General features: G+C 31.3%; 4 protein-coding genes across 5 annotated transcripts; 2 read left to right on the top strand and 2 right to left on the bottom strand.

Moving 5' to 3' along the window:
* Window positions 1–4,053: 4,053 nt before the first annotated feature.
* On the bottom strand, window positions 4,054–5,379 carry LOC123301254. Its single transcript, XM_044883989.1, has 3 exons — window positions 5,326–5,379; window positions 5,147–5,259; window positions 4,054–5,076 (listed from the first exon to the last, which is right to left on the bottom strand). Exons 2-3 carry the CDS (start codon window positions 5,159–5,161, stop codon window positions 4,054–4,056), a joined length of 1,038 nt encoding a protein of 345 aa, XP_044739924.1. The 5' UTR covers window positions 5,162–5,259; window positions 5,326–5,379.
* A 1,602-nt stretch (window positions 5,380–6,981) lies between these two features.
* On the top strand, window positions 6,982–14,456 carry LOC123300038 (ataxin-2-like protein). 2 transcript variants are annotated; one of them, XM_044882498.1, is made up of 5 exons: window positions 6,982–7,186; window positions 8,790–9,139; window positions 10,157–10,525; window positions 11,088–12,323; window positions 13,459–14,456. In XM_044882498.1, exons 1-5 carry the CDS (start codon window positions 7,152–7,154, stop codon window positions 13,986–13,988), a joined length of 2,520 nt encoding a protein of 839 aa, XP_044738433.1. In that variant the 5' UTR covers window positions 6,982–7,151; the 3' UTR covers window positions 13,989–14,456. The 2 variants fall into 2 exon arrangements, with proteins under 2 accessions (XP_044738433.1, XP_044738432.1); XM_044882497.1 differs by having other exon boundaries at window positions 8,787–9,139; window positions 13,459–14,455.
* A 1,696-nt stretch (window positions 14,457–16,152) lies between these two features.
* Window positions 16,153–18,782, bottom strand: LOC123299678 (testin). The gene is made up of 2 exons (XM_044881975.1): window positions 18,548–18,782; window positions 16,153–18,488 (listed from the first exon to the last, which is right to left on the bottom strand). The coding sequence occupies exons 1-2, from the start codon at window positions 18,687–18,689 to the stop codon at window positions 17,272–17,274; spliced, it is 1,359 nt and encodes a 452-aa protein (XP_044737910.1). The 5' UTR covers window positions 18,690–18,782; the 3' UTR covers window positions 16,153–17,271.
* Window positions 18,783–20,705: 1,923 nt separating this feature from the next.
* LOC123300021 (probable ATP-dependent RNA helicase DDX55 homolog) lies at window positions 20,706–22,853 on the top strand. The gene is made up of 3 exons (XM_044882476.1): window positions 20,706–21,515; window positions 21,574–22,169; window positions 22,231–22,853. The coding sequence occupies exons 1-3, from the start codon at window positions 20,789–20,791 to the stop codon at window positions 22,696–22,698; spliced, it is 1,791 nt and encodes a 596-aa protein (XP_044738411.1). The 5' UTR covers window positions 20,706–20,788; the 3' UTR covers window positions 22,699–22,853.
* The last annotated feature ends 853 nt before the right edge of the window (window positions 22,854–23,706 follow it).

Genomic DNA, 23,706 nt, shown 5'->3' with positions numbered 1-23,706 from the left:
CGCGTTTCAAAAACAAAAATGTGATATTTGATCATTAGTTCAGATTATTTTAGAAAAAAACTAATTTGTTAAATATTTTTGAAAAATTTTTATTTGTGTATTTTCATGTCTTCCAATTTCGTATTTTTAAAAGCAAAATGAACAATAACCATGTTTTTAAACAAAACTCAAAGTACCAATCTTCCCCTTAAAAAACCCAAGATAATATTGCAATTTTTTAATACCACCTTTGTTACAATGTTTTTGATTGGTGTCATCAATTCTCTTGCCTTAGCTTTTAAAACTAGTTTAGTGCGTGCAAAAAAAGCCATTTTTAATTATTCTAAGCATGTTATTGATTAGTGTAAAAAAACGAAAATTTTTCAAAAATATTTAACCAGGGAAAATGAACATTTTCCGTTATCATACTTTTGTGTACATAAAAGAAAATTGTAAACATTGGTATCGAATCGAAATAAACAAAAAATTTTCCTAAGTTATTGATTCAAAAATTTTATGTAAATACTTGACTATCGATACCAATATTTACAAAACATTTTTGGAATGAATTTTAAAACATAAAATTAATGGATGAGTTAATGGCTCTTTATATCAACCAATTCGCTGAAAAAAATTTGCATTGCCTGTGTGCTGCGCCCAACATATCACATTGCAGAAGGAAATTATCTTTATTACCTTAAAAATTATCCTAAAAAATTCCTTCCCTACAATGACTTTTCCTATTCTCCCTTATACATAACTTCAAAATGTCTATCCTGGTTCCTCATTAGTAAAAAAAAAAAAAATAAAAATATTAAAGACAAAAAATGAAAAAGAAATCTTCTTCAAATCTAGCTTGCACGTTTCATTCTCTGTATATTATTAAAAATATTGATAAATATATTTAATTATTACCTTATAATTAATAGATAATTAACAAATATTAATTATAATAATAATGAATAAATAAAATAATAAAAAAAAAAACAAAAAGCAAAATATAATGTATAAAGTATAAATTGTACCAAATTAAGATATAACTGAGACAAAAAACAAACATATTAAAATTAAAACTAAACAATATTTAATTTGTCTTTATCTAATTTTCTAACCTTTATTATGAATTCGTTCTACAAGGAGTGCAGAGTGGGGCTAAGAAGTTTGTGATTTTAACAAGTGAAAATAAACAATTGACTGAGTTAATTGTTGAAACACCATGTCTAGACAGTGTTGATTACACTGTCTCTTTTCACATACATACATGTCACACATATATACATAACTGATATTCCCATATACTTAATACATATTATACAATTTACGCCCTCACGGGAAAGCAGTGATGTTTACGAAAAAATGTTTCAAACATTTTTTCTATCTCTAACGGTTTACAAGATGAGGCTTACGGGCCCAAGACCCAATTGACTTATGTTGCTCATTTACGAACTCGACCTCACTTTTTACGTCTTGAACACGCTGTAAAAATTTCAGCTTGATATCTTTTTTCGTTTTTGAGTCATCGTGTTGCTAGACAGGTAGACGGACGGACAACCGGAAATGAACTAATTAGATGATTTTATGAACACCTATAACAAAATTATGTTCACAGAATTATGAACACCTATACAAAAATTAATTTTATAATAGTTGTAAATGGCTGGTTTAGTGCATGGCATATGCATGAAATAGATGCACTCAGTCTCTCAAAATAATTGAGAAGCTGATAAATGAAATTATCAGCGGAAAAGGTGGTAAAACATATATATAGCATCACAATGGGCCCTATGGCCTAAGTGTATCTCATGTCGGATTTCGTTAACTCGTTAAAGATAAAATTATCAAGATCTAAAAACAGTGCATGGGTGATTAAAAAATCGTTCGCCCATATGTCACCCAAGATTTTCTGCTCCGTAAAAAAAAGTAAGCAAGGAGTTCTAGCTGCCATGCAATAAAGTTTGGAAGAAATTTTAAATTTATTAAATACTTTGGAGTTTATTAATAATTATAATAAGATTTGAGTAAAAAAATACTGTTATCGAATTAATTTCGTTGAATTTCAATTTTAAAAAGTGGCAAAATGCAAGGTTTAATATGGAAATAAATATAAATCGATATTTCTCCAAAAAATAATATCGATAACTATATTTGAAACTTTTAACAATTAATAATAATTTAAACTTTTAGTAGCATTTCAAAAACAATTTCAATTTTCTTTTAATTTAGGAATTGGGTCAATTTTCCAACCCCTGAAAATAAATTGGAACTAACAATATAGTCCTAAAAATGCAGCCATTTATGAAACGAATTTCCATTGACTAGTTAGCCGTTCAAGCTATTTCGAGTTCACGGTGAAGAAGAGTTCACAAAATAATTTCAAAGAACGAAATCTGCGATGTATATGATATGAAATTGCGGAAGCCGAGGTACTCATCAAAACAGACTCAACGATCGAATGTACAGACTGAGTCAATTGAAGATTATTTCCGGATCACAATCTACATGTCGTACATAGTTTTGTTTCTGACACATTTACAGGATCGATTTTTGAATCATCGAAATACTTTATCAAATTTTCAGTGCACGATGATTTCCCTGACATATGGGTCGAGGAAGTTAAAGTTTGGCGAAAACGCACTGCCGGACAGGGTATCAAAAATTCACTCTAAGCACTCGATATTTGCAATGAATATGCGTTGCCAAATTTCTACCAAATGCTTCGCGTTCTGGCAATTCGCGATGTATTGGTCGATGCGCACAGAGTTTTGGAAAAGTTTCTTTCTGTACCTCGCAGAATTAATTCATCCCCCTGGATCATTCCTGCGCACGGACCTGTGCTCAAACCTGAACTCAAAGGGTAATTCTTAAAAACTTCGAAAGTTGTGATTGCGCACATAAGGGTTAATGGAAGTCATTTACTTATGAGATAATTTTTTCCCAAAAATAACAATAACCGAATTTATTTGAATGTCAATAGGTTTATGAAGTTGACCTCGCAATTTGTTGGATTTTATATTGGAACCTTGTAACATCGTTTTCACCAAGTTCAGGTTAACCCACCTATAAAATGCTACAAATTCTTTCACCTATAGAATTCACCTATATAACATGCTACATTATCAGCAAGTGACATGGCCGTATTTTCTTTTCAAAATAATTAGGGATTCGCACTTGAAAATCCATTAAATAGTGAACAAAAGGAACGTTGAGAGAAATGAAAGCTATAACGTGGATATCTGCTAGTTATTTATATTGTTTAAACAATATATATGTACAACATATTTTGAAAAAAAATTTTTTAATAAAACACAACCCATGTTAATTGGTGATAATGTAGCATTTTATAGGTGAGAATTTTTAAAATCGATAAAGTAGTGAATTCATAAATGACGGTTTCACTTTTTAATGGATTTTTACTTTTGGTGTGGAATCCTAATTTTTTGAAAATGAAATGCGTCCCATATTACCTAGGTACTTACTGATAAGGTAGCATTCTAGAGGTGAAGTAATTCTTAAAATCTGTTAAGTAGAGAACTCAAAAATGATTTGTATATATTTTCATACAAACTTTCATACCCTATTTCACCCTTTTAGAGGATGAATTTCAAAAAATTGTTTCTTAATGACACCCACAGTATAAAATCAATTAAGATTATTCTTCCCCTCTGAAATGTTTCTGATTTTAAATAATATACAAAAAGAATTATTTTGAAAAAAAAAATCATCAAAATCTGAGCTGTTATTGAGGACTCGCTAAGAATGGCTATTTTATGTATTCCTTTATCCGACTATATAAAAATAAATTTAATTTTCAATTTCAGTGAAAAAAATAGACCCAAAAATTACAAAAATCGACTTATTTGAACTTATCTGTCTTTTTTAGGGTAATAATAATTACATTATCAAAACGCAAAAGTGCCTAATCCTATCATAGAATTTAAAAAGTATCAAGTAAAGACTAAATGGATGATGTTCATGACAAATACATTTATTAATCATAATGTTTTTTAAATACAAGATTAAGTACATATAAACGATACACAACATACAACATCAAATTTTTTGAAAATAAATAAATTAATCATCCCAAAACATTTCCTCAATGATAGCCAGACTATTCAAACTATTTGGATCCGGTTTGTATGACAATTTCCATAAATTCGATATAAATATCAAAGAATTTTGTTCTGGTAAATACAATTTTAACGTATGACAAATTGAACATTCATTAATTGGAGTCAACTCAATAAAGTTACCTCCTTGAATTTGAGTAAAAATTATCAAATTACCATACTCAATATCCAAAATCTTAAATGACTCCGTAAGATATTTTTGACTGAATAGAATCCAATTCGAATTTGTACGGTACATACTTTTAAAAGTATTTAACGATTGTAATAAATATCGAACGTATTTAATCGATTGTGTGTCACAATTTCGAAAATGTACAAACCAATTTTGGAAGATGCCATTATTTGCATGTTCGTACAACATTTCAACTGAGACTTTTTTTGTTTTAAATAAATTTGTTCCCAAATCGCAAGGAACACTACTCATTAAATACGCATCGTCGAATAAGTTTTGTGAAAAATTTGAACCATCGATCATGGTTTCGAATGGTAGAATAAATGGTTCATAAATCGAAAAATATCGCCGTTCGATTAAATTTAATTGCGAGTCAGATAAAATTGTAACATTGTAAAGCGATTCACAAACGTCACAGTTTAAAGGATTCGTTAAATTAGTTTCTGGGATTATCTCAGGTTTTATAAGTATACATTGATTTCTGGCAAATGGAGTCCAGTCAAATATTGGCAGAATACCGATCAAAAATAATCGTAGGATTACCATGAAGAACCATGATACACATTCAAAATTGTAGGCTGCGACAATTAAACCAAAAATTAATGCGAATAAACAGGAAACAAACAGTTTTCGAGAAAAAACAGTTTTGACAGAAATTAAATCTTTTAATGGCTCGAAAATAACTTTCATTTCATCTAAAGTCAGATTTTGGTCCATACAATATTGTTCAATGTTGTTCAATTCATTTAGTATTTCATTAAGTTTTCGTTGTTTCGACGAATCTTCTAAGTTAGTCTTTAAAAAATCAATTTTGAAATTAAAATTAATTTTGTTTAACAAAATTTGGAGTCTTAAAATATTTTACCTTTTTTGTTTCCATATTGTTCGGCTGAATTAAATCGTTTTTTTTATTATGGTTTAGGTTTACCAATGTTCTATTGTTTTCAGCAAGGCGCACAATCCAGTCTACAAGATGTCCTATCACAGTTTTTCTTATTAAAAATAAAATGAGCATTTTATTTCGTCTCCTAAATAGAAACTTACCTTTCTCAGTAGAAAATTACAATTAATAAGATGGTAATAAAGTTTGAAATGAATAAACTCGTTATCCTGATCGGGAGATATTTCATAACTTTCCTAAACTTAGACCATAGAATAATAGACTTAGACCTTTAGACTTTGTTTGAAGGAGGGGGAATGTCAGAAACTGAAATTTCTCAAAAAAAATAGAAGAAAAGTATTTTTTCTTGTGTAATCAAAAATAGTGATTACTATTCATTTCCGGGGGAGAAAATGGCACCAGCCAAATATTTGAAATTAGGAGGCTATGGATTTGAGTTTCGTGTATATAAGAGTTTGAAAAAAAGGTTATCGTTAGAGAGATGTACGTATGATTTACTGATGGTCATGGTAACCGTCTGCTGAGCCTTAAATATGATAGTAGGTAATGTTCCAAGTCGCCCTGTAAGGTTCCTCGAATTTCTATGTGTCATATCCCCCACCAGGGGGAGATTTGAAGAACTGTCACTAAGTGATGGTTCTGGAAACTGTCTGCTTGTTTGATAATTCATTAGATGTGATTCTGAACAGTCATCCTGTAAAAAATTTGAAGTGATGGTTCTGGAAACTGTAAAAAACAGAAAAGCAAGTGGTCAGGGATTTTTTTAGCAGCACTTTGAAAAACACGAATTATTCCCTGTGGGGGGGGGGGTTTGACACATAGAAATTCGAGAAACCTTACAGGGCGACTTGGAACATTACCTACTATCATATTTAAGGCTCAGCAAGCCTTTTTCTTATCCAACTCAATTCGTACCCTTCGGAGAAATTTCATTTCAACTAAGCGAAATATTGAAGTTTAATTTTTTATTTTTTATTTAAAAATAAATATATTATCATGTGATATTTTTAATTATAAAATTAATTCATGTCCATTTTCAACTTCTCGACATATAAAATTAAAATTTTTAAAAAATATTGTGTTCCACCTTGTACATTTATCGATTTTATATTTTAAATTTGGAGCGTAAACCGTTTAATGAACTTGTCGATGGAGAAATACGGACGAATGAGCATATACAATGCGCATAATAGTACAGCGCATTGCACGAAGGCATGCGATACCGCTCATACAGTCTCTTGACTTAATTTATTTATTGTTGAATTATTTGTTAAATAAAAAACGTTGTACTTGTAACTATTAAATATATATGAACGGATACAGTCAAATATTAAAGGTAACCGTTTCAAAAAAATTTTTGACAACAAAATAAATTACGGGTAAATGATTAAATTAAATCAAACAAAACGAATTCACAAAGAATTCTAGAAATGGAAGCTTTTAATACATAATCAGAAAAAATATCAACGTTTGAACAACCAACAACAAAAAAAAAAAAAACATAAAAATACGAGAAACACCACATTGAAAATTTCTAATGTATTGATTACGTCACATAGCCATCTTGTATTGGCTAGAGAGTAAAGTTGCATGTTGAGGACGAGGTCAGAATTGACTATTATACTTGTCATTTTTGATTCAACACACCAAAAAATCTTATAAATATTTTATATTTATATTTGTTATAATTTTTTTTTGTTATTTAATTTTTTCCAAAAAAATAATCATTTTTACGGTTTTGTGTATTTATTAAAAAAAAAAAGGAGAAAAAAACGAAAAAACAAAAATTACTAAAAAGTATTATTTATCATACGTTTTCAATTTTTCCAATTGTATTTATATTATAATACCCACGTTTTATCGCGTGTGTTATTTTATTCCTGTGTAAATCATATTTATTATAAATCTATTCAAAATTCCGGTCCCTACGCGGAAATACGAAGGCTCCAATTTGGGCAACATTGAAGATATGAATAAGAGGAAACTCAGAGGTGGACCTACTGGGTAAGTAAATATCAAATTTTCAAGATACTTCCATAGATCCTAACTCTAAATATGTTTAAAATGGGTCATGTCAAATTTGAACATAAAATGGTTCTATCCATTCGAATTATATAAGAGTTTGTATCTATGTTTCAAGGATAATGTAAAATAGACCTTTTTGTAAAACACAATTTGTCAAGTCTTTGTTAAATGTTTTTATAATTAAGTTAAATTTTAATCGATAAGTACGAGAACCCCACTCTACAAATGACAGGGCCTATATATTTTTGAAGGATAATCAGGTATTTTAAAACGATTATTTCAGGTATTTTTTCGATTAAAACAATTTTACTTAGGCTCGAAATTGATTTGAACTAGTTTCAAAACTAATCTTAGTCACTAAAAATATATTATGAAAACCGGCTATGAATATCATATTTTTTCGGCGCGAAAAGGGTCATTTAATTTTCTTGAAAAGATTGATTTGATAAAAACCTTTTTAAATGTCAACGTATAATCTTTTGTTCGTACTCTCTGACTAAGAATCTTTGAATAGTTGTTTGTGTAATAATAAGACTTAAAGTTTTGAGGGTCAAAAATAAGATCTTCAGTAAAATACTTTTAAAATTTCGCGTAATTTGATATACTATACGAACAATTACCTATGTTTTTACTATCCAATACTTCGCGCCAACGGTATCTGTAAATTTAACATAAGCTATATAGACCGCAGGACAGAAAGGATGTTCCGGCGAAAAGTTCTAAGTATAACCCACGGAAAAGCCCCTTTTTTATTAAATAATTAATACATATTTAAAACTTCGTGAGTGGCTATCTTTTGGCAAGTCTACCAAACTTTTCTACGACTTTTTTCGAAAGTGTTGCGTTTTCAAATGAGCATGATAACGGCACTTTAAACCTATAGGTCAGAAAAAAAGCGGCATGAAATTAGACGAGACGAAGTTAGACGAATTCAGCAAAAGTAAACCATGTATTCAAAGCAAAAATGTTTAAGTACGGCATGTTCGAGGTGATAGACAAGCTCATCGGTGCAGAATTTTTATCGGACAAAATATTTTATTGTTTAATAATTATTACCTAATGTTAACAAGTGATCATAGTGTCCAACAAATACTCTGCTGCATTTTTTCAGATCGATAGCTTAAATATGACGTTATAATGCTAATTTGAAAACGAAACATTTTTGAAAAAGGTCGTAGAGAGATGTTTGGTAGACTCACCAAAAGTAAGCCACTCATGAAGTTTTAAGTATGTATTAATCATTTAACAAAACACCCTTTCTCTCCCACGGAAATATACTTTTTCTGAAAAAAAATATTTGTTTTATCAATGTATGAAGGAGCTATTGAAACAATGCCGCCGTAGCGGAATATATTGTAAACATGACCATTTTATAGGATCAAGAAAATTTTATACCTTTGAAAAATTTGGAACCTTTCTGCAAGGTTTTTTTGTGTTTTAGTATCAAAATATCGAATACGTATTTGTAATATAATTGATTTTAGACATTGAAACGAATAAGAAATTTCGTTGAAGTATCTAGAGTTCTCCTTAATATAGTTGAAAATAAAATTATTTTAATACATAAATTTTTTTATAGTAGGTCACCTCGAGCAAGGTCTGTCGTAGCTGAAGGCGTATATAATAATGCATTGTTTATGCATGCAGTAACATGTCATGTGGGTAACGTTGTCCAAATTAAAACATATTCAGGAGCTGTATGGGAGGGTGTATTTCGTACATTCTCCAGTCAATTTGAAGTGGTATTAGAAGTAGCTACACGAGTTGACACAAATAATATAAACAATCAAACCTCATTGAATATTGATTCCGTCGTAGATAAAATGATATTTCGACCGTCTGATATTGTATGTATAACTGCGCGGGACGTAGATTTAGACTATGCAACAAAGGATACGTTTCAGACTGACACTGCCATTTCTAAATATAACGGTACGTAAATTTGTAATTTTTAAGTAAATTTATTTAAATAGTGTGTCGCATTTAAGATGAAGACACCCCCGGTATTCGTTATTTATGGGAATATCGATTTGAAATTTTGCATAGTCATAAACGGCGATGGGTCACATTTTTTAAGAAACTTAACCGAAATCTGACCTATAAACTCAGCCTACTGCAAATTGATCGATGTGGCCGATTCTTAATATTTGGTCTAGCGTCAGGCATGGTTAGAGAAACAAAATTGTTAAGAATATTTTTTTATACCCATATGCCGATTTTCATGACAAAATTCGCATTTTTTAATTTATGCATTCTTTTGGTCTACACTCAAAATTATTACAAGTTTATTGAAATATTTGAATACATAACAATATGAGTGTCTTCATCTTAAATGCGACACACTGTAAAAAAAATTAAACACAGGCTGGGTAAGATCGGCAACACACAAACCTTGATGTATCGTACTGATATATCTCGAATATAGGGATTCATATAGAATTTTGGGCGGTACCATGGTATAAACTTGACTAATCGTCATGTTACCTCACTGGACATAGTTAGTCGACTTTCTTTTTTTTTCACAATATATATCTTCAGTGACTCGCAAGATTAAGACAAATCGATAAAAGTAAGTTTCATCAAAATCGGTTCACGCGTTAAGAAAATTACAAAAAATGAAAAAAAATTTGCTGTTTTCATTTTCGATAAAATTCAGCAATCAATAATTTTGACCCTAAAATTACAAAAATGATGGTACACTTACTCTCTGAAGTATCGTCTTAAATCCCATATTATCCTACATTAAATGTGATTTTTCGAATCAATCTAAGAAAATATTTGTCTACTAGGCAAACGAACTAAATTTTCGTTAATTTTGGGTCCTAATTACTCTATAAAATCCAAAAACAAATCCAACAATTTTTTGGTATTGTAATGCAAAAAAAATCGTTAAAATCACAAAAAATTACGTTTTGTATCATTATTACAAAAATAATAATTTACTTCTAGGTCAAAATCTACGAAACGCTGAAGAACGACAATTGGAACCTTGGGATCCATGTAGCGGTGGTATAAATGGTGATGATGCAGCTAATAGTAGTTTAGAATTAGAACCAGATGCAAATGGTTGGGATGCAAATGAAATGTTTAAAAAAAATGAACAAGTTTACGGTGTTACGTCAACATTTGATCATTCATTAGCTGGTTACACATTACCATTACAACGTAAGGACACAGCTGACTATAAAGAATTAGAGGGACGTGCTGCTGAAATAGCACATGAAATAGAAAGTCAGCCAAGTTATAAAGCACATTTAGAGTTAGAGAATGGCGATGAAGAGGAACGTTTTGCAGCTGTCCAACGTAATACACCATCAAGTACGTATTTAGTTTTTATTCAATCTTTAGTGGCATAATACTACATTAGAATCTCTATCACCTAGATTTATATATAAGATGTTCTCTGTACCCTTCTTGGGAACATCTTATTACTTGGAGGTCGAATTTGCTCTTATAAGCAAATGATACTACGTGATATTACCAAAATTAGAAGAAACGTAGAAAGTCTATAGTTTTTTTTCTGCTTCCTAGATGCATAAGTATAGATTCATTCATTCAAAATTCTATACTTAATTTTCTGAATTACAAAGATTGTATTTCAATTTATAATTTCTTGTCTACTAAATATCAATCAGTGAGTTTTGTTACACAGGCGTCTAGTACGATATATCGGTCAGAATAATTATTCCAGAGTAAAAGTAAACTACATTAGAAAAAAATAATTTGAAGATCCTAATAGCCTTACTCGAATCGAGCTTGTTTACGTTTTTAAAACATCTTCATGCTGATCGACATTTCATTTAATCACAAACTCCACCAGATGATTTTCAAAAATGTTGCCAATCTTCGTTTCTTCCAAATAATGATAATTATTTTTCAGATTCATCAGGCAATAATAACAGTGGAAAATATGTACCTCCAGCAAAACGTTCAAATCCATCATCCGGTAAATTAATACAACAAAATAGCAATTCACCACAACAGGCTGTTTTAAATCCATCAATATTCAATAAAGGTGGCGGTGGAGGCGGTAGCGGCGGTGGTTATGCACCTAAACCATCTCCACCTTCAGCAGTAGTTATGCAACAAAATTCTCAACCACCCCCTCAAACACAACAATCACAACAACAAATCGTATATCAACAATCACCTCCAACAGCTATGTATCCTCCACTAGTACCCCCACCAGGTAGTGCTGGTGGAGGTATTGTTATTCAAGGTGGTGGTGCGCCACAACAAGTACCATTACCTCCACCTCAACAACAAATGGTTCAACAAACAATGGTACAGACGGTAGTTGTACCTTCAACTCCGGTTGTGGTATCCACACGACCACATCAACAACCCAGTCCTCCCAAACAACATATGAATGGTGGAGATACGCGAGGTAATGATCACCACCATCATCCCCCACCCACGGGTATGATGAAACCAACAGTTCAACAACAACAACAGAGGGTACAATTACAAAGACCACCACCACCATCTTCGACAGACAATTCATCAGCCCCACACCAAAATATGGATTTACAACAGCCTCGAGAACAGAGAATACCTCGACATCGAGGTGTTGTCGATCCTCAGCTACAAACCATGCAAGATTTACGGAAATTTAGTCAAGATTTTAAATTAGTTTCGTCAGATCAACCCTCCCAACAACATATACCCTCGCAACAACAAATTTCACCGCCTACACAGTTAGAACAACAATTACCACCTCCCGGACCCCCTAAACCTCAACAGACACCACCATCATCAGAGACAACAGTATCCACACAACCATCGCAACATGAAACCACGACGGTAGTAATTGATAAAGTAGCAACGGCATTTAAAAAGTCAACGTTAAATCCAAATGCAAAAGAATTTAATCCAAAAAGTTTTACACCACGATCACCAAGTACTCCAAGTGCTTCAAGACCACATACACCACAAACACCATCGCCGTATGTAGTGTCACAACAACCCGCCACAGTGTCAATGGCACAAACACATTCTGGTGGCGGCGGTCAAGGTCAAGGACAACCTATGCCAATGGTGATGCCTGCATATGTGATGACAAATCAACCTCCATACCAAACAGCACCGCATTCCCAGTCGAGTCGATTTAGAAAAGGTAAAATTAACTTTTATTTTTATTTTGACGATGATGTACTTGGAAAGTTCAAAACGATAAACTCAAAATTATGAAAACAAATATAACGTACAACTTGCAATAATTTTAAAAGTTCTAAGATCAGTGCACGTTTTGGCAACTCATTTTATCAGTAACATGACAGTAGTAACATTTTATGATTGTGATAACAAATGTTTCTACTTTAAGAACGAAAAGTATTAAGCGAAATAAATTTGTGTATTCATAATAAATCTTATCTTTTGGAGCTTAGTCCTTTCGCTGCTGCCAATTCTCCAAATAGTACACTCAATTTTTATATTTTATAAAATTAGTTTAAAAAATTTATACTGAGTGTCCCTGGATCTGTAAAATTTCGTATCAAAATTTAATACCTTTTATATAGCACTACTTTCAGTAACGAAAAGCCACAGAAGTTAATTAGTCTTAAGAAACAAGTTCAAATTGATGAAATATATAAATACTAGTCGTAAAAATATGTGTGGATACGTTAGATTCGGAATGATGTCTAGAAAAATGTGCAAGAAACGATTTTTCTAGACTAAATAATTCTTTTTCTGGTATTAAATATTAATCAAAAAATTTGAAAAAAATCATGGTGTATTCTGAACACTAAAGAATTTATTATCGTTGGAAATTTATCCCAAAGTTAATTTTTCAATTGTTTATTCAGAATATTTTCTGGAATTTTCGTTTTTTTTTTTTTTTCGGGAGCTTCTTATTGGAAATTTTCTAAAATTTCTTAAATTTTAATATTTTAGGAAATATTGGCGAAAAAACTTTTTTGTACATCTTTGAGTGTTTATCATCATTCCGAATCCAACAAGCTATCACACGTATCACGACCAGTATTTCTTGAATCTGTTGACTAGACTAAATGATAAAATGTACAAATTTAGTTGTTTTTCTGTGTCGCATTTTTTTTTTACAAATAGTTAATAAACTGACCTCTTCAATTTTCTGACGGAAAAAAGTAACTCTCCTATAAAAACAATTTCAAAATTAAAATTATTTATAAGTTGATTTTGTATTTAGACTATTTGTCCACCTTTTTTGAACTTTAAAAGTACATTACTTATTTAAATTAATAAAATAAAACAAATTTATTTCTCTATAGTACAACTAAGCGGCATTCGTACAGATATGGCGCAACAAATGCAAGTAGCAGCCGCAACGGGTCAACCATTATTAGCACCAGCTCCGTTACAACAATTTGTATATCCACCAGGCGGTTTAGCTCCACAACCATACCAACAAGTACACGCTGTACGAATGTACCATCATGAATCACCCATGCAATATTTAGGTCCACCACCACCTAGTAATACCCCATCTCCCGGTCAAGCACCACCACCCGGAGCGTATCCTGGCTCACAACAACCACAACCTCAACCTCAACCACCACCACAACAGTATCAAACAGCACAGCCTCCCCCACCTCCACAAGGTCACCCACATCATCCAGCCCAATTTCCTATTATGTGCCCAATATCATTAGCAGCACCGCCTCCACATATGATGCAAGGTGGTATGCAATATCATTTACATCAACAAGCTCCCCCACCACATACCCCCCACCATATTCAAGTAATTTTACCCCCACAAGCTGCACCACCTCAACAGCATGCAGCTGGGCCGCAACAGTAATGGAGGAGGAGAACGGCGGTGTTTACGTTAAGAAAGGCAATTATCTCAAGGAACTGTCGTATGTGAGAACAAAATAAAAACTATTGCCACGCCCCCGCTTTGTAACAAAAAAACAGTTCCTCATCAACATCGATCGATTTTATTTTTTATTAAAATGGAGAACGCAATCAATTCAAAACATCAACAAAATTTAAAAACAATAACCTCAATTATACTCGATGACCGGCCATCTGTCGAGATGTTATTTAATTGAAAATAAATTCAAAACAAAACCAAAATTTAATTCTACCATATTTGAATTGAAATAGAGTACATTTTAACATCCTAATAACAAGCCCGCTCGTTTTTTATGAAAAATCTTTGTCTTTTCATAAAATCAATATAGGTGCCTTACTCTATTTAAAAAACAAATTTTTATTTATTGTTAATACAACCTTATTATGTCATTTTTCTCCAGTCCCGCATTTAGTGTCCTCTTTTCAATTGTCCTACTATAAAAATTTTCTTGCAAATTAAAATGAATAATTTTCAATAAGATTTTCGATGGAATTCAATGGATAACTTAAAACGATAACAAGCAGTTAGTTATTATCAGAGCTATTCGTGATTGCTTATATAACTCGTGGCTTATTATTCAAAACGTGGAAACTTTTGCTTTTATTATTTTAATTTCAGCATAGAAAGTATGTAATTAACTAAACAATTACTTCTCGAAAAATGACAAGCATTAAAAGCTTGTCATTCATTGTCAAAGCTAAACGTGATTGTGTTTCATTACTGTTCTAAAGTAAGCAAATTTTCCAAAGTCAATGATCTTTTGAAATAAATACCTTGAGAAATTATCTTTTAAGTATTGAAAAGCAAAAGCTTTGGTTGATTATTCATTGTTGTATCGATAAATGACGATAATTTCAAGGAGATATTTCTAGGAAGCAAGAAGTGTTGAAAATTCACTTTTAATTTGCATGAAAGCTATAAAATATTCTAGGGAACTACAAAAGTAAGTACTGTTTTGTAAATTATTTTTGTGTGAAAAGGGGTAAGAAATGGGAGATGTTTATTTTGTTGTTAATACGTTTCAAAAACGTGAAGTCAAAATTATTTTGACACTAAAGTTATAACATTTCGTGTTTTAAAATCAAAATTACACGAGCTTTTCTGTAAAAAAAAATAAACGAAGAAAAATTAAATAAAGAAACTTGATATTTAAGTTTATAAATTATTTTTTATTTGTCAAAAAGGTATAAATATAGTCTATATAAAATACAATGGAATATATAAAAAAAAATTTGTTCAGATTATATGGAATGTTCTATAAATGAAATACTTAATTAGAACCGTGTTCCTAAAGCTTTTTTTTATATTCACGTGTGAATCGGAAGTTTATTATTGTCTGGAGATTTGCGTAGGAACGTAGATGGTTGACAGGAAACTTAACTATAGGCTAGTGAAGTTCACTAAGGGTTTATCAAACTGTGGGAACAAGGCGCAATAATATATACAAATATTTGGCAAATTACATCTTATGTATTGGGAAGAGTAAAAATTCACTTTTTTTTTTATAAATTAGTAAAGGACCGATAAAGGAAAACTTATCATATTTTCGAGTTTTACAAAGGAGAATCAAATATACAATTTAGGTTGTACCCTGAAATGAATTCGGTTTGGATAAGATGTTAAAACGAAACTATTCAACAAAATAAAAATCCGTGGTTGGTCAACTATACCTTTCTAGCGTAGTGCTTAAAGAGTACGAAGGATTGATAATTACAAATGACATTTTATAAATGTAATGATTGAAGGAGTTCAGTGTACAGAAAGAAATATTTAAATCATTCGGGATTAATAATTTCGGATTTCCACATGAGTTGAGGAAATAAGTTATTTGAGATCGGAATTTAAAACTACAAATTCGATTTTCAGAGACCGGGTGCAAACTGTTCGTTTGAAGAAAAGAATAGTCAAAAATATAAAATCAGTTGATTTTTTAATCAAATATTTTGATCAAAACCACACGATACCTAATCGTCAAATTTATTTATAACAAAATTTAATTTAATAAATTACGTCACACGATTTTTGCCATATATTTTATAATTTCATAGAAATCATTAAAATAAAACAGCAGTTAAATATTCTGTTTTTATTTCTTAAATTCTTAATAAAATCAACATCAAGTCAAATAATTTAAATAAACAAAACAAAAGATTTATTAATTTAACGCTAAACGATTGATTACGTTAATAAAAGATTCTGGGAATGGGAGGGCAGCGAGCGTGCAAACGACGACTTAAACCTACAAATCAAACAACTGTAAATCGAGTTAACGGTATTTTTTCATCCCTTTTCAAATAATCGAATCGGGCTGACTCACAAATTTTCGTTTTTGTGTACAGGGTATATATTTTACAGAGTGTGTCAGGTATTAATATTAATAATTCACGCTCGCGGCGACGATAAAAATAATTTAACAATTTTTTGTTTAAAAAAATTTATAGTACGGGAGAAATACTCGTTGACCTCTCAACACCTTAACGTGTGACGTAATTAATAGATGGTCCCTAAAAGAGCGATTTTTTTTAAAACGCAGACATCTCGAAAACACCGTGCTCGGTGAAAAAAGTCATGAGACAAAAATTGTTTAGAAATTTCCAAAATATAAGGTTCAATTGGTTTTAAATCAAATATTTGACCAAAAACAGGTAATAATCGTTAATTTTGTCAAAATAAAATTTTAATTAAAATTACGAACTTTGTTTTGAACGCCTTATATATTAAAAACGACTGCACAATTGGTTATCACGAACTTGTAAGCGTCTGACGCGCGTAAATTTAGCACACTTTCTGATCAAACTGACTTTTTCCTACACTCTCTTACGAAAAGTTTGCGCCCGGTCCCGTAAAAATTGGAGTTTTAAATTTCGAACCATTTGTTATTTTTCGGTTTTATTACCTTGATTTGTATGGAAATTTATTTTAACTCTCACAATACTTAAAGCTCAAAGGCAATTTTTTTCCACTAAATTATTTTAGGCACAAAAATATAGGAATATGTATGCAATTATCAAAGTTTGGAAATAGAAAATAGATTATAAATTTTACTATACCTACTTTTTTAACTATCAGACTTAAATTTGGATGGAATAATTCCAGTAGTGGGTAACAATATCAAAAATGAAATTCATTTTGATTGCATGAACGTTTAAACGTCGTTAAAAAAAATTATACCTTTTTTAAGAAAAATTTTACCAGTTGTTTTCAAACTTTGTAATACTAAATTTTTTCAGGTACTAGCTAATGCAACACAAGGTGCCGAACAATAAATTTGCTGCTCCCTCAATAGCCATTTTTTGGTGCCAACTAAACTCTTCAAACAATGATGGCACACAAAACATTCTGGAGTATGCCAATGCATATTATCCAACGATACTCCTTGCTGTTGGGGCCCAATTATTAATCCACAATGTCGACATTTAGCGGCTTTTAACTGTTCAAAACATGTAATACACATTGGATTTGGACCGTCCATTAAATATTCTTGTCCCGCTAATGGAACATCACATTCCCAACAACAGAAATGTTTAACATGGAATGCTCGATTCTCAGCCAAACAATATTCACGTAAAAATATAAGTTCATCACAAGCACCACAACGTGGAATTCCACGTATAGCGGCGTAATCACGACCACAATAAATATTTTTGGTTTTTTTATCGTAGAAGTATACTAAATCTTCTAAAACTTGATCACAGGAATGGCATTTAAAACATTTTGGATGCCACTGAGCATCAGTACGCGATACAGAAATAACAATTTCGCCACCAGTGAAAGGTTCCTGGCAAGAATGACATTGTTGATAAGTATTTGAGTTATATGTTCCAATCTCTGCATTCTGTCCCAAATTTGGATCATGCTTGTTTTTCTTGTTGTGCAAATTCAGATTTGATAAATCATTTGCTAACGCGGCAGTTTTTAAATTTACTTCTTCTGAATTCACAATATGCGCCAGAGGTAAATGATCAGATACAATTTTGGCGCATGGTTTATTCATTTCATGTAAATTAGCCGTGTAAATAGGAAGTTCAATTAATTTTCCTTGACCCACACAATGTTGTTTAATATGACTGACATATTCTTGCATTTTATTTTGTTCGATTGGTGTTAAGCTATCGCATAAAGTGGCATCCAAATCGTGAGCGGGAATTTGATTTTGTAATCGTGATTGCCTTTTTTTAGCTGCATCAGTACCACTTAGTGGTATTTCATCAGTTGGTAATTCATTTAAATATCGTTCAACAGTAGAATTTGCCCCAGGAGGTGTAAATTCTAAACTTTGATTTTGTATGTTTCCTGGTAGTTTTATTCCTTTCGATTTAATCGGTTTGGTGCCCAATAGTTGGAACTGAACCCATCCACAAGTGTCATCATCTTCAACATTGTGGCTATCTTTGGAACATTTACAAACTTTACATATTTTACGCCAAAAATGTAGATCTAAGCCTAAAAAAATTAAGAAAAGTTAATATTTAACTTGCGAAAAGTATTCTTGCAAGACATACCTGGACACTTATCAGCACAATTTAAACACGGGGCACCAGCACCCGTTTCATGTCCTAATCGTCTAGTTACACGTTTTTCACGTAATTTTTCTAAGTTTTCCAACCAATTTGGCACAGTTGAATTATTAATTTCATCTTCCATCGTTAATTATCATAGAAATTTTCCAACTTTTATCACAGACACTTAATATTAAGTTTTGAGTACCTACTATGACTAAAGACTAACTTTTATGAATGACTCATTCGTCATTCATAAAAATATTTTTACAAAATAATGAATCGTTGAATGATGAGTCATAATTTAGACGGTTATTTGCAATCTGGACATTTTTTTTGTATAATTAATAAATTTTTAAGTTTTGCGTATTTATTATTTGTACTAAAAACTTTATTTAAAAGTATTTAAAAAAAACAAAATATTTACATTAATTCGTATTGGTAAAAAAAAAAAAGTTCTATTAATAATAACTGAATATTTAAAAAAACTTTAGCTGAGCAGTGTTGCCAGGTTTCTCATTAAAACGATACGTTTTTTTTATTATTTGTGTTAGTTCAGATTAAAAATATTATATTTTCAAATTTGTGAACAGAATGGGTTTCATTTAAATTTTAATTAATAAACCCATTACAAGCTTTCTACAACCTTGCATTCTTTTATCATTTCAAATAAATTGTTTATTTTTTGCATTTTCTGCTACCTCTTATTAGAGCTTCTCACGACAGGATGAACTTATGGCTGCCCACAATGCACATACTATGACACGCATTTTAGCATTATGTATGTTACTTAGTTCGAATCCAGCATCAGTCACAAAATTTTATTATATTTTATCATATTTTTTATTTTAAATTTATTATACTAATAATTCTTATTGTAATTATGAGTTGGTTGGGTTCTGAAGTTTTTAGCTCTTGTGTTCAAAAATCGGAAGCTATTTCAGAAAAAGGGAATATTATCGTAAAAGATATCCCCCCGATATTTTCTTTGTGCAAAGATATACCAATTGTAAGCCTTCACGTAAGTCATATAAAATAAAAAGAGAATGTGTACTGTATGTTATAGTTGGTTATAATTATATGGTGTTACTGTGTGTGATTGATATTGTATGTGTACAACTTTTCAGTCCATTCAGTTCCATAAGTTTCATGTCCTTTCAAGTCCATAAGAACTTTTCTTACTTCATATAACATAAATGGCTAACGATACAGCTTACAAACAGTATAAATATAATCATTGAGTAATGTGCAGTAAAATTAAGATTAAATTTAAATTTAGTAATATTTGATTAGGTCTCCGGCAGCGTGATTCATCCTGTCGAGAGGCTTAAAAGATGGTTCATCGGAAAATTACTTTTGGAGTTTTGGTCGATGAGTATAAGTTTATGGTAGATGGCAGGCTAAAATGATTTTAATCCTAAGATTGAAACAAAGAGATAATATGTATAGAGTGTGCATTCGATGAAATTCATGTTCCAATACTAGAAAGAGATACAAATAAGTTACCGTTACGGTTATGGAGTGTAGAGTAAAAGGAGAATCATCTCTTATGACTGACCAAAAAAGTATCCACAAAATAGCATTAAATAAAGTAGCTATAATGGCGCTTGTGTAGCAAAAGGGTATTTGATGTAAGTTTCTCTATCCTACTCTAATAACTTGTTTAGTTCTCTATCCTACTCTTATTACTTTGAGTACATGTTTTAAAATGTACACTTTTGATATAACAGCGCTATCCTTATTTAATGCTTTACGACGGACACTTTTTATATACAGAGATGGTTCTCCTTTTACTCTACACTCCATAGTTACGGTATAGTTATCTCCATGAAGGTTATAAGAAGGAGAACGATCGCTATAGAAAATATTGTCCCCGAAATATGGATAAAATAAGTGAGGCGCTGCGACCGCTAAGTAGTATCAATAAAAGCGGGCTGTTGTGCGCTAATTTGAAATGATATATCAATTTGTACATTATGCAACTAACTTCATCTACTTGTACTCATAAACAGCTAACTTCGCATATACTACTTCTTGATGATAGCGCGGCTGATGGCTGAAAAATGAACTATAAATTCTACAAATTTTCAGGGACAGACGCGCTAATGCTTTAACACGTAGCGATCGTTCTCTTTCTTTGTAACCTTCATGGTTATCTCCGTCATGGATGCAATCCCAATTATTTTAAGGTTATGTTTTGTTCGTTTTTCTGCAAACATGCTTGTTTTGTTTTGATTTGTGACAATGTCTAAAAAGTGGTCTGATTTGAATGTCACATTCAGTAAAGTTGTTAAAGATAGTATAAATTCGTTTAATTTCCCAACTGCTACGCCAGTTCAAGCCGCTGTTATTCCTTTACTATTAAATAAGAAAGATGTTACGGCAGAGGCTGTCACAGGATCAGGAAAAACCTTAGCATTTCTAATACCACTTGTTGAAATTTTATTGCGACGTGAGGAAAAATTGAAACAACATGAAATCGGAGCTATTGTTATTTCACCTACGCGAGAGCTAGCGATTCAAACCAGCGAAGTTCTAAGTGCAATTTTGAATCATGTTTTAAATTTAAAACAAATATTATTCATTGGAGGAAACAGTGTGGATGAAGATGTACAAAATTTTCGCAAATTTGGTGGCAATATTGTAATTTGTACACCCGGTAGATTAGAAGATTTATTAACACGAAATGTAGACTTAAATTTAGCGGGCGCAGTGAAAAGTTTAGAAATTTTAATATTAGACGAAGCAGATCGATTATTGGATTTAGGATTTCGAGGATCTTTAGATACAATTTTAAGTTATTTGCCCCGACAGAGACGAACTGGATTATTTTCAGCAACACAAACTCGTGAATTACAATCGTTAGTACGTGCTGGGCTACGAAATCCCGTAATGGTTGTTGTTAAGGAGAAACAAGCAGAAGCAACTCCATTATTGTTGAATAATTATTTCACTGTTATAAATGCAGAAGGTATGAATAAAATTTCTCTTTAAAAAAAAATCTTTTACATTTTTAGTCACTTTTCCAGATAAAATGGCATATCTTTTGAATTTCCTAAAAGAAAATCAAGTAAATAAGGCAATGTTATTTTTACCAACATGTGCATGTGTCGATTATTGGAATGACGTGCTAAGTCGCTTACCTAGTGATTTGCTATCACTCACAATAATGGCTGTTCACGGACAAATGAAACAAAAAAGGAATTTAATTTTAAAACGTTTCAAAGATGCTTCAAAATCTCTTTTACTGTGTACAGATCTTTTAGCGCGTGGGGTTGATATTCCTGAAGTTGATTGGGTCTTACAATTTGATCCTCCAGCGAGTGCTAGTGCTTTTGTACATCGTGTAGGTCGAACAGCACGACAAGGAGCTGTAGGTTCCGCTTTAATTTTACTACTGCCTTCAGAAGAAGCCTATGTTGATTTTCTTGAACGAAATCAACGGGTGAAATTATTAAAAATGGATAGTGAAATCACACTTGATCAATTTCGAGGTAAATTGGTACAAAACTTACGGGAACAGCAGATGGGAGATCGAAGTATTATGGACAAAGGGGTTCGAGCTTTTGTTGCACATATTCGAGCTTATTCTAAGCATGAATGCTCGTTACTGTTACGAGTAAAGGTAAGCTATCTTAAAATTACAATCCAAAAAGTATTCGATAATAAATTTCTTTGGTTTATAGGATTTGCCATTGGGTAAAATGGCTATGGGTTACGGATTATTACAATTACCTAAAATGCCCGAATTAAAAAAGTGTGATACAACCGGTTTTGAAACTATTCCAAATTTAGATTTTAACTCAATTTCGTATAAAGATAAACAAAAAGAAGAAATTCGCCAACAAAAGTTATCCGTATATTCACAATCTGGTGTGTGGCCGTCTAAAAAACAACGTCTGATACAAAAACCAACTACTCCATGGTCGAAAACCAAAGAAATGAAAGAAGAGAAGAAAAACCGAAAATTAAAACGTAAATTAGCAAATGCAAAGCGAATAGAGAATGGTGGACCAGTTAAAAAGAAAAAGAAAAAACAGAAAATTAGTCAAGAGGATATAGATGAATTGGCAAAGGATATTGCGTTAGTTAAAAAGTTAAAAAATAAGAAAATTACTGATGAACAATTTGAAAATGAGATTGGAATGTCTTAATAAAGTATTTGTTATTTCATTTTTGTGGTTCTTATTAAATTAGGTTAAATCTATTTGGGGCGAAAATTAGTATACCCACCACAGGAGTAAGTAAAGAATATCTCAGATCTCATGTTTCTCACCCCAAGCTTCGCCTCGGGCGACAATGTACATGCGATTTGTTACATTAAAAGTTGATACTTGTGTTTATTGTTACATATTGATACTAAATTTCATTACATTTGGATGATTATTTTTGAACTTTTCATACACGAAAATTGTTTAATTTTCTAAATTTACCTCGGTAATGCAGCATTCTACAATTAAAAATGGGCTCGTGGAGCTTTACACCAAAACTTGTATTTATTAAACAACTTCGTAATAAAACGAAGCTTTTGTAAATAGTTAAGCTTCTTTGTTTATTTAAAAGATGTCACTAATAACAATATTTATAAATAATAACAATAACAGTAAGTTGAAACTTTAGGATACCATACTTCTACCCTCCATACTTGACGATAATAAAAACTATAATAAATTGTCGTTTATAGCCCTAAAGGGGTATTATTTACCTTTGAGAATATGGAAAAACATTTTCATAAATAAATAAATAGCCCTTTTCAATTGGTTTGGTCGAATGTAGAGGTACAACTACATGAAAAAAGAGAAAGTTATATAAAATTACTAGCCGTTTCTCGACTGCTTCGCTTAACAATTATATTATATTTTCCTTGACTCTCCGGCTCCCCATTTATTTTCTTGATTCCTTTTATCTTCCATGTAAATGCATGAAATAAAACCCCAATGAAAACTTTCGGTCTGTTGCTGCTCTAACCCAACTCTAGGGATTGAAACCAATACGGAACAAGAGAAAACAAACAATTGACTGAGTTAATTGTTGAAATATCATGTATAGACAGTTTTTATTAATCTCTGTCATATTACACATATATACATGTCACACATATACAACTGATATTTCCATATAATACATACTATACATAGATAAAATAATAGTATACAATATCT

The sequence above is a fragment of the Chrysoperla carnea genome, chromosome 5 (assembly GCF_905475395.1).
Source record: "Chrysoperla carnea chromosome 5, inChrCarn1.1, whole genome shotgun sequence".
NCBI lineage: Eukaryota > Metazoa > Arthropoda > Insecta > Neuroptera > Chrysopidae > Chrysoperla > Chrysoperla carnea.
The sequence above is the reverse complement of the archived record's forward strand: the minus strand, read 5'-3'. Positions and strand labels throughout refer to the sequence as shown.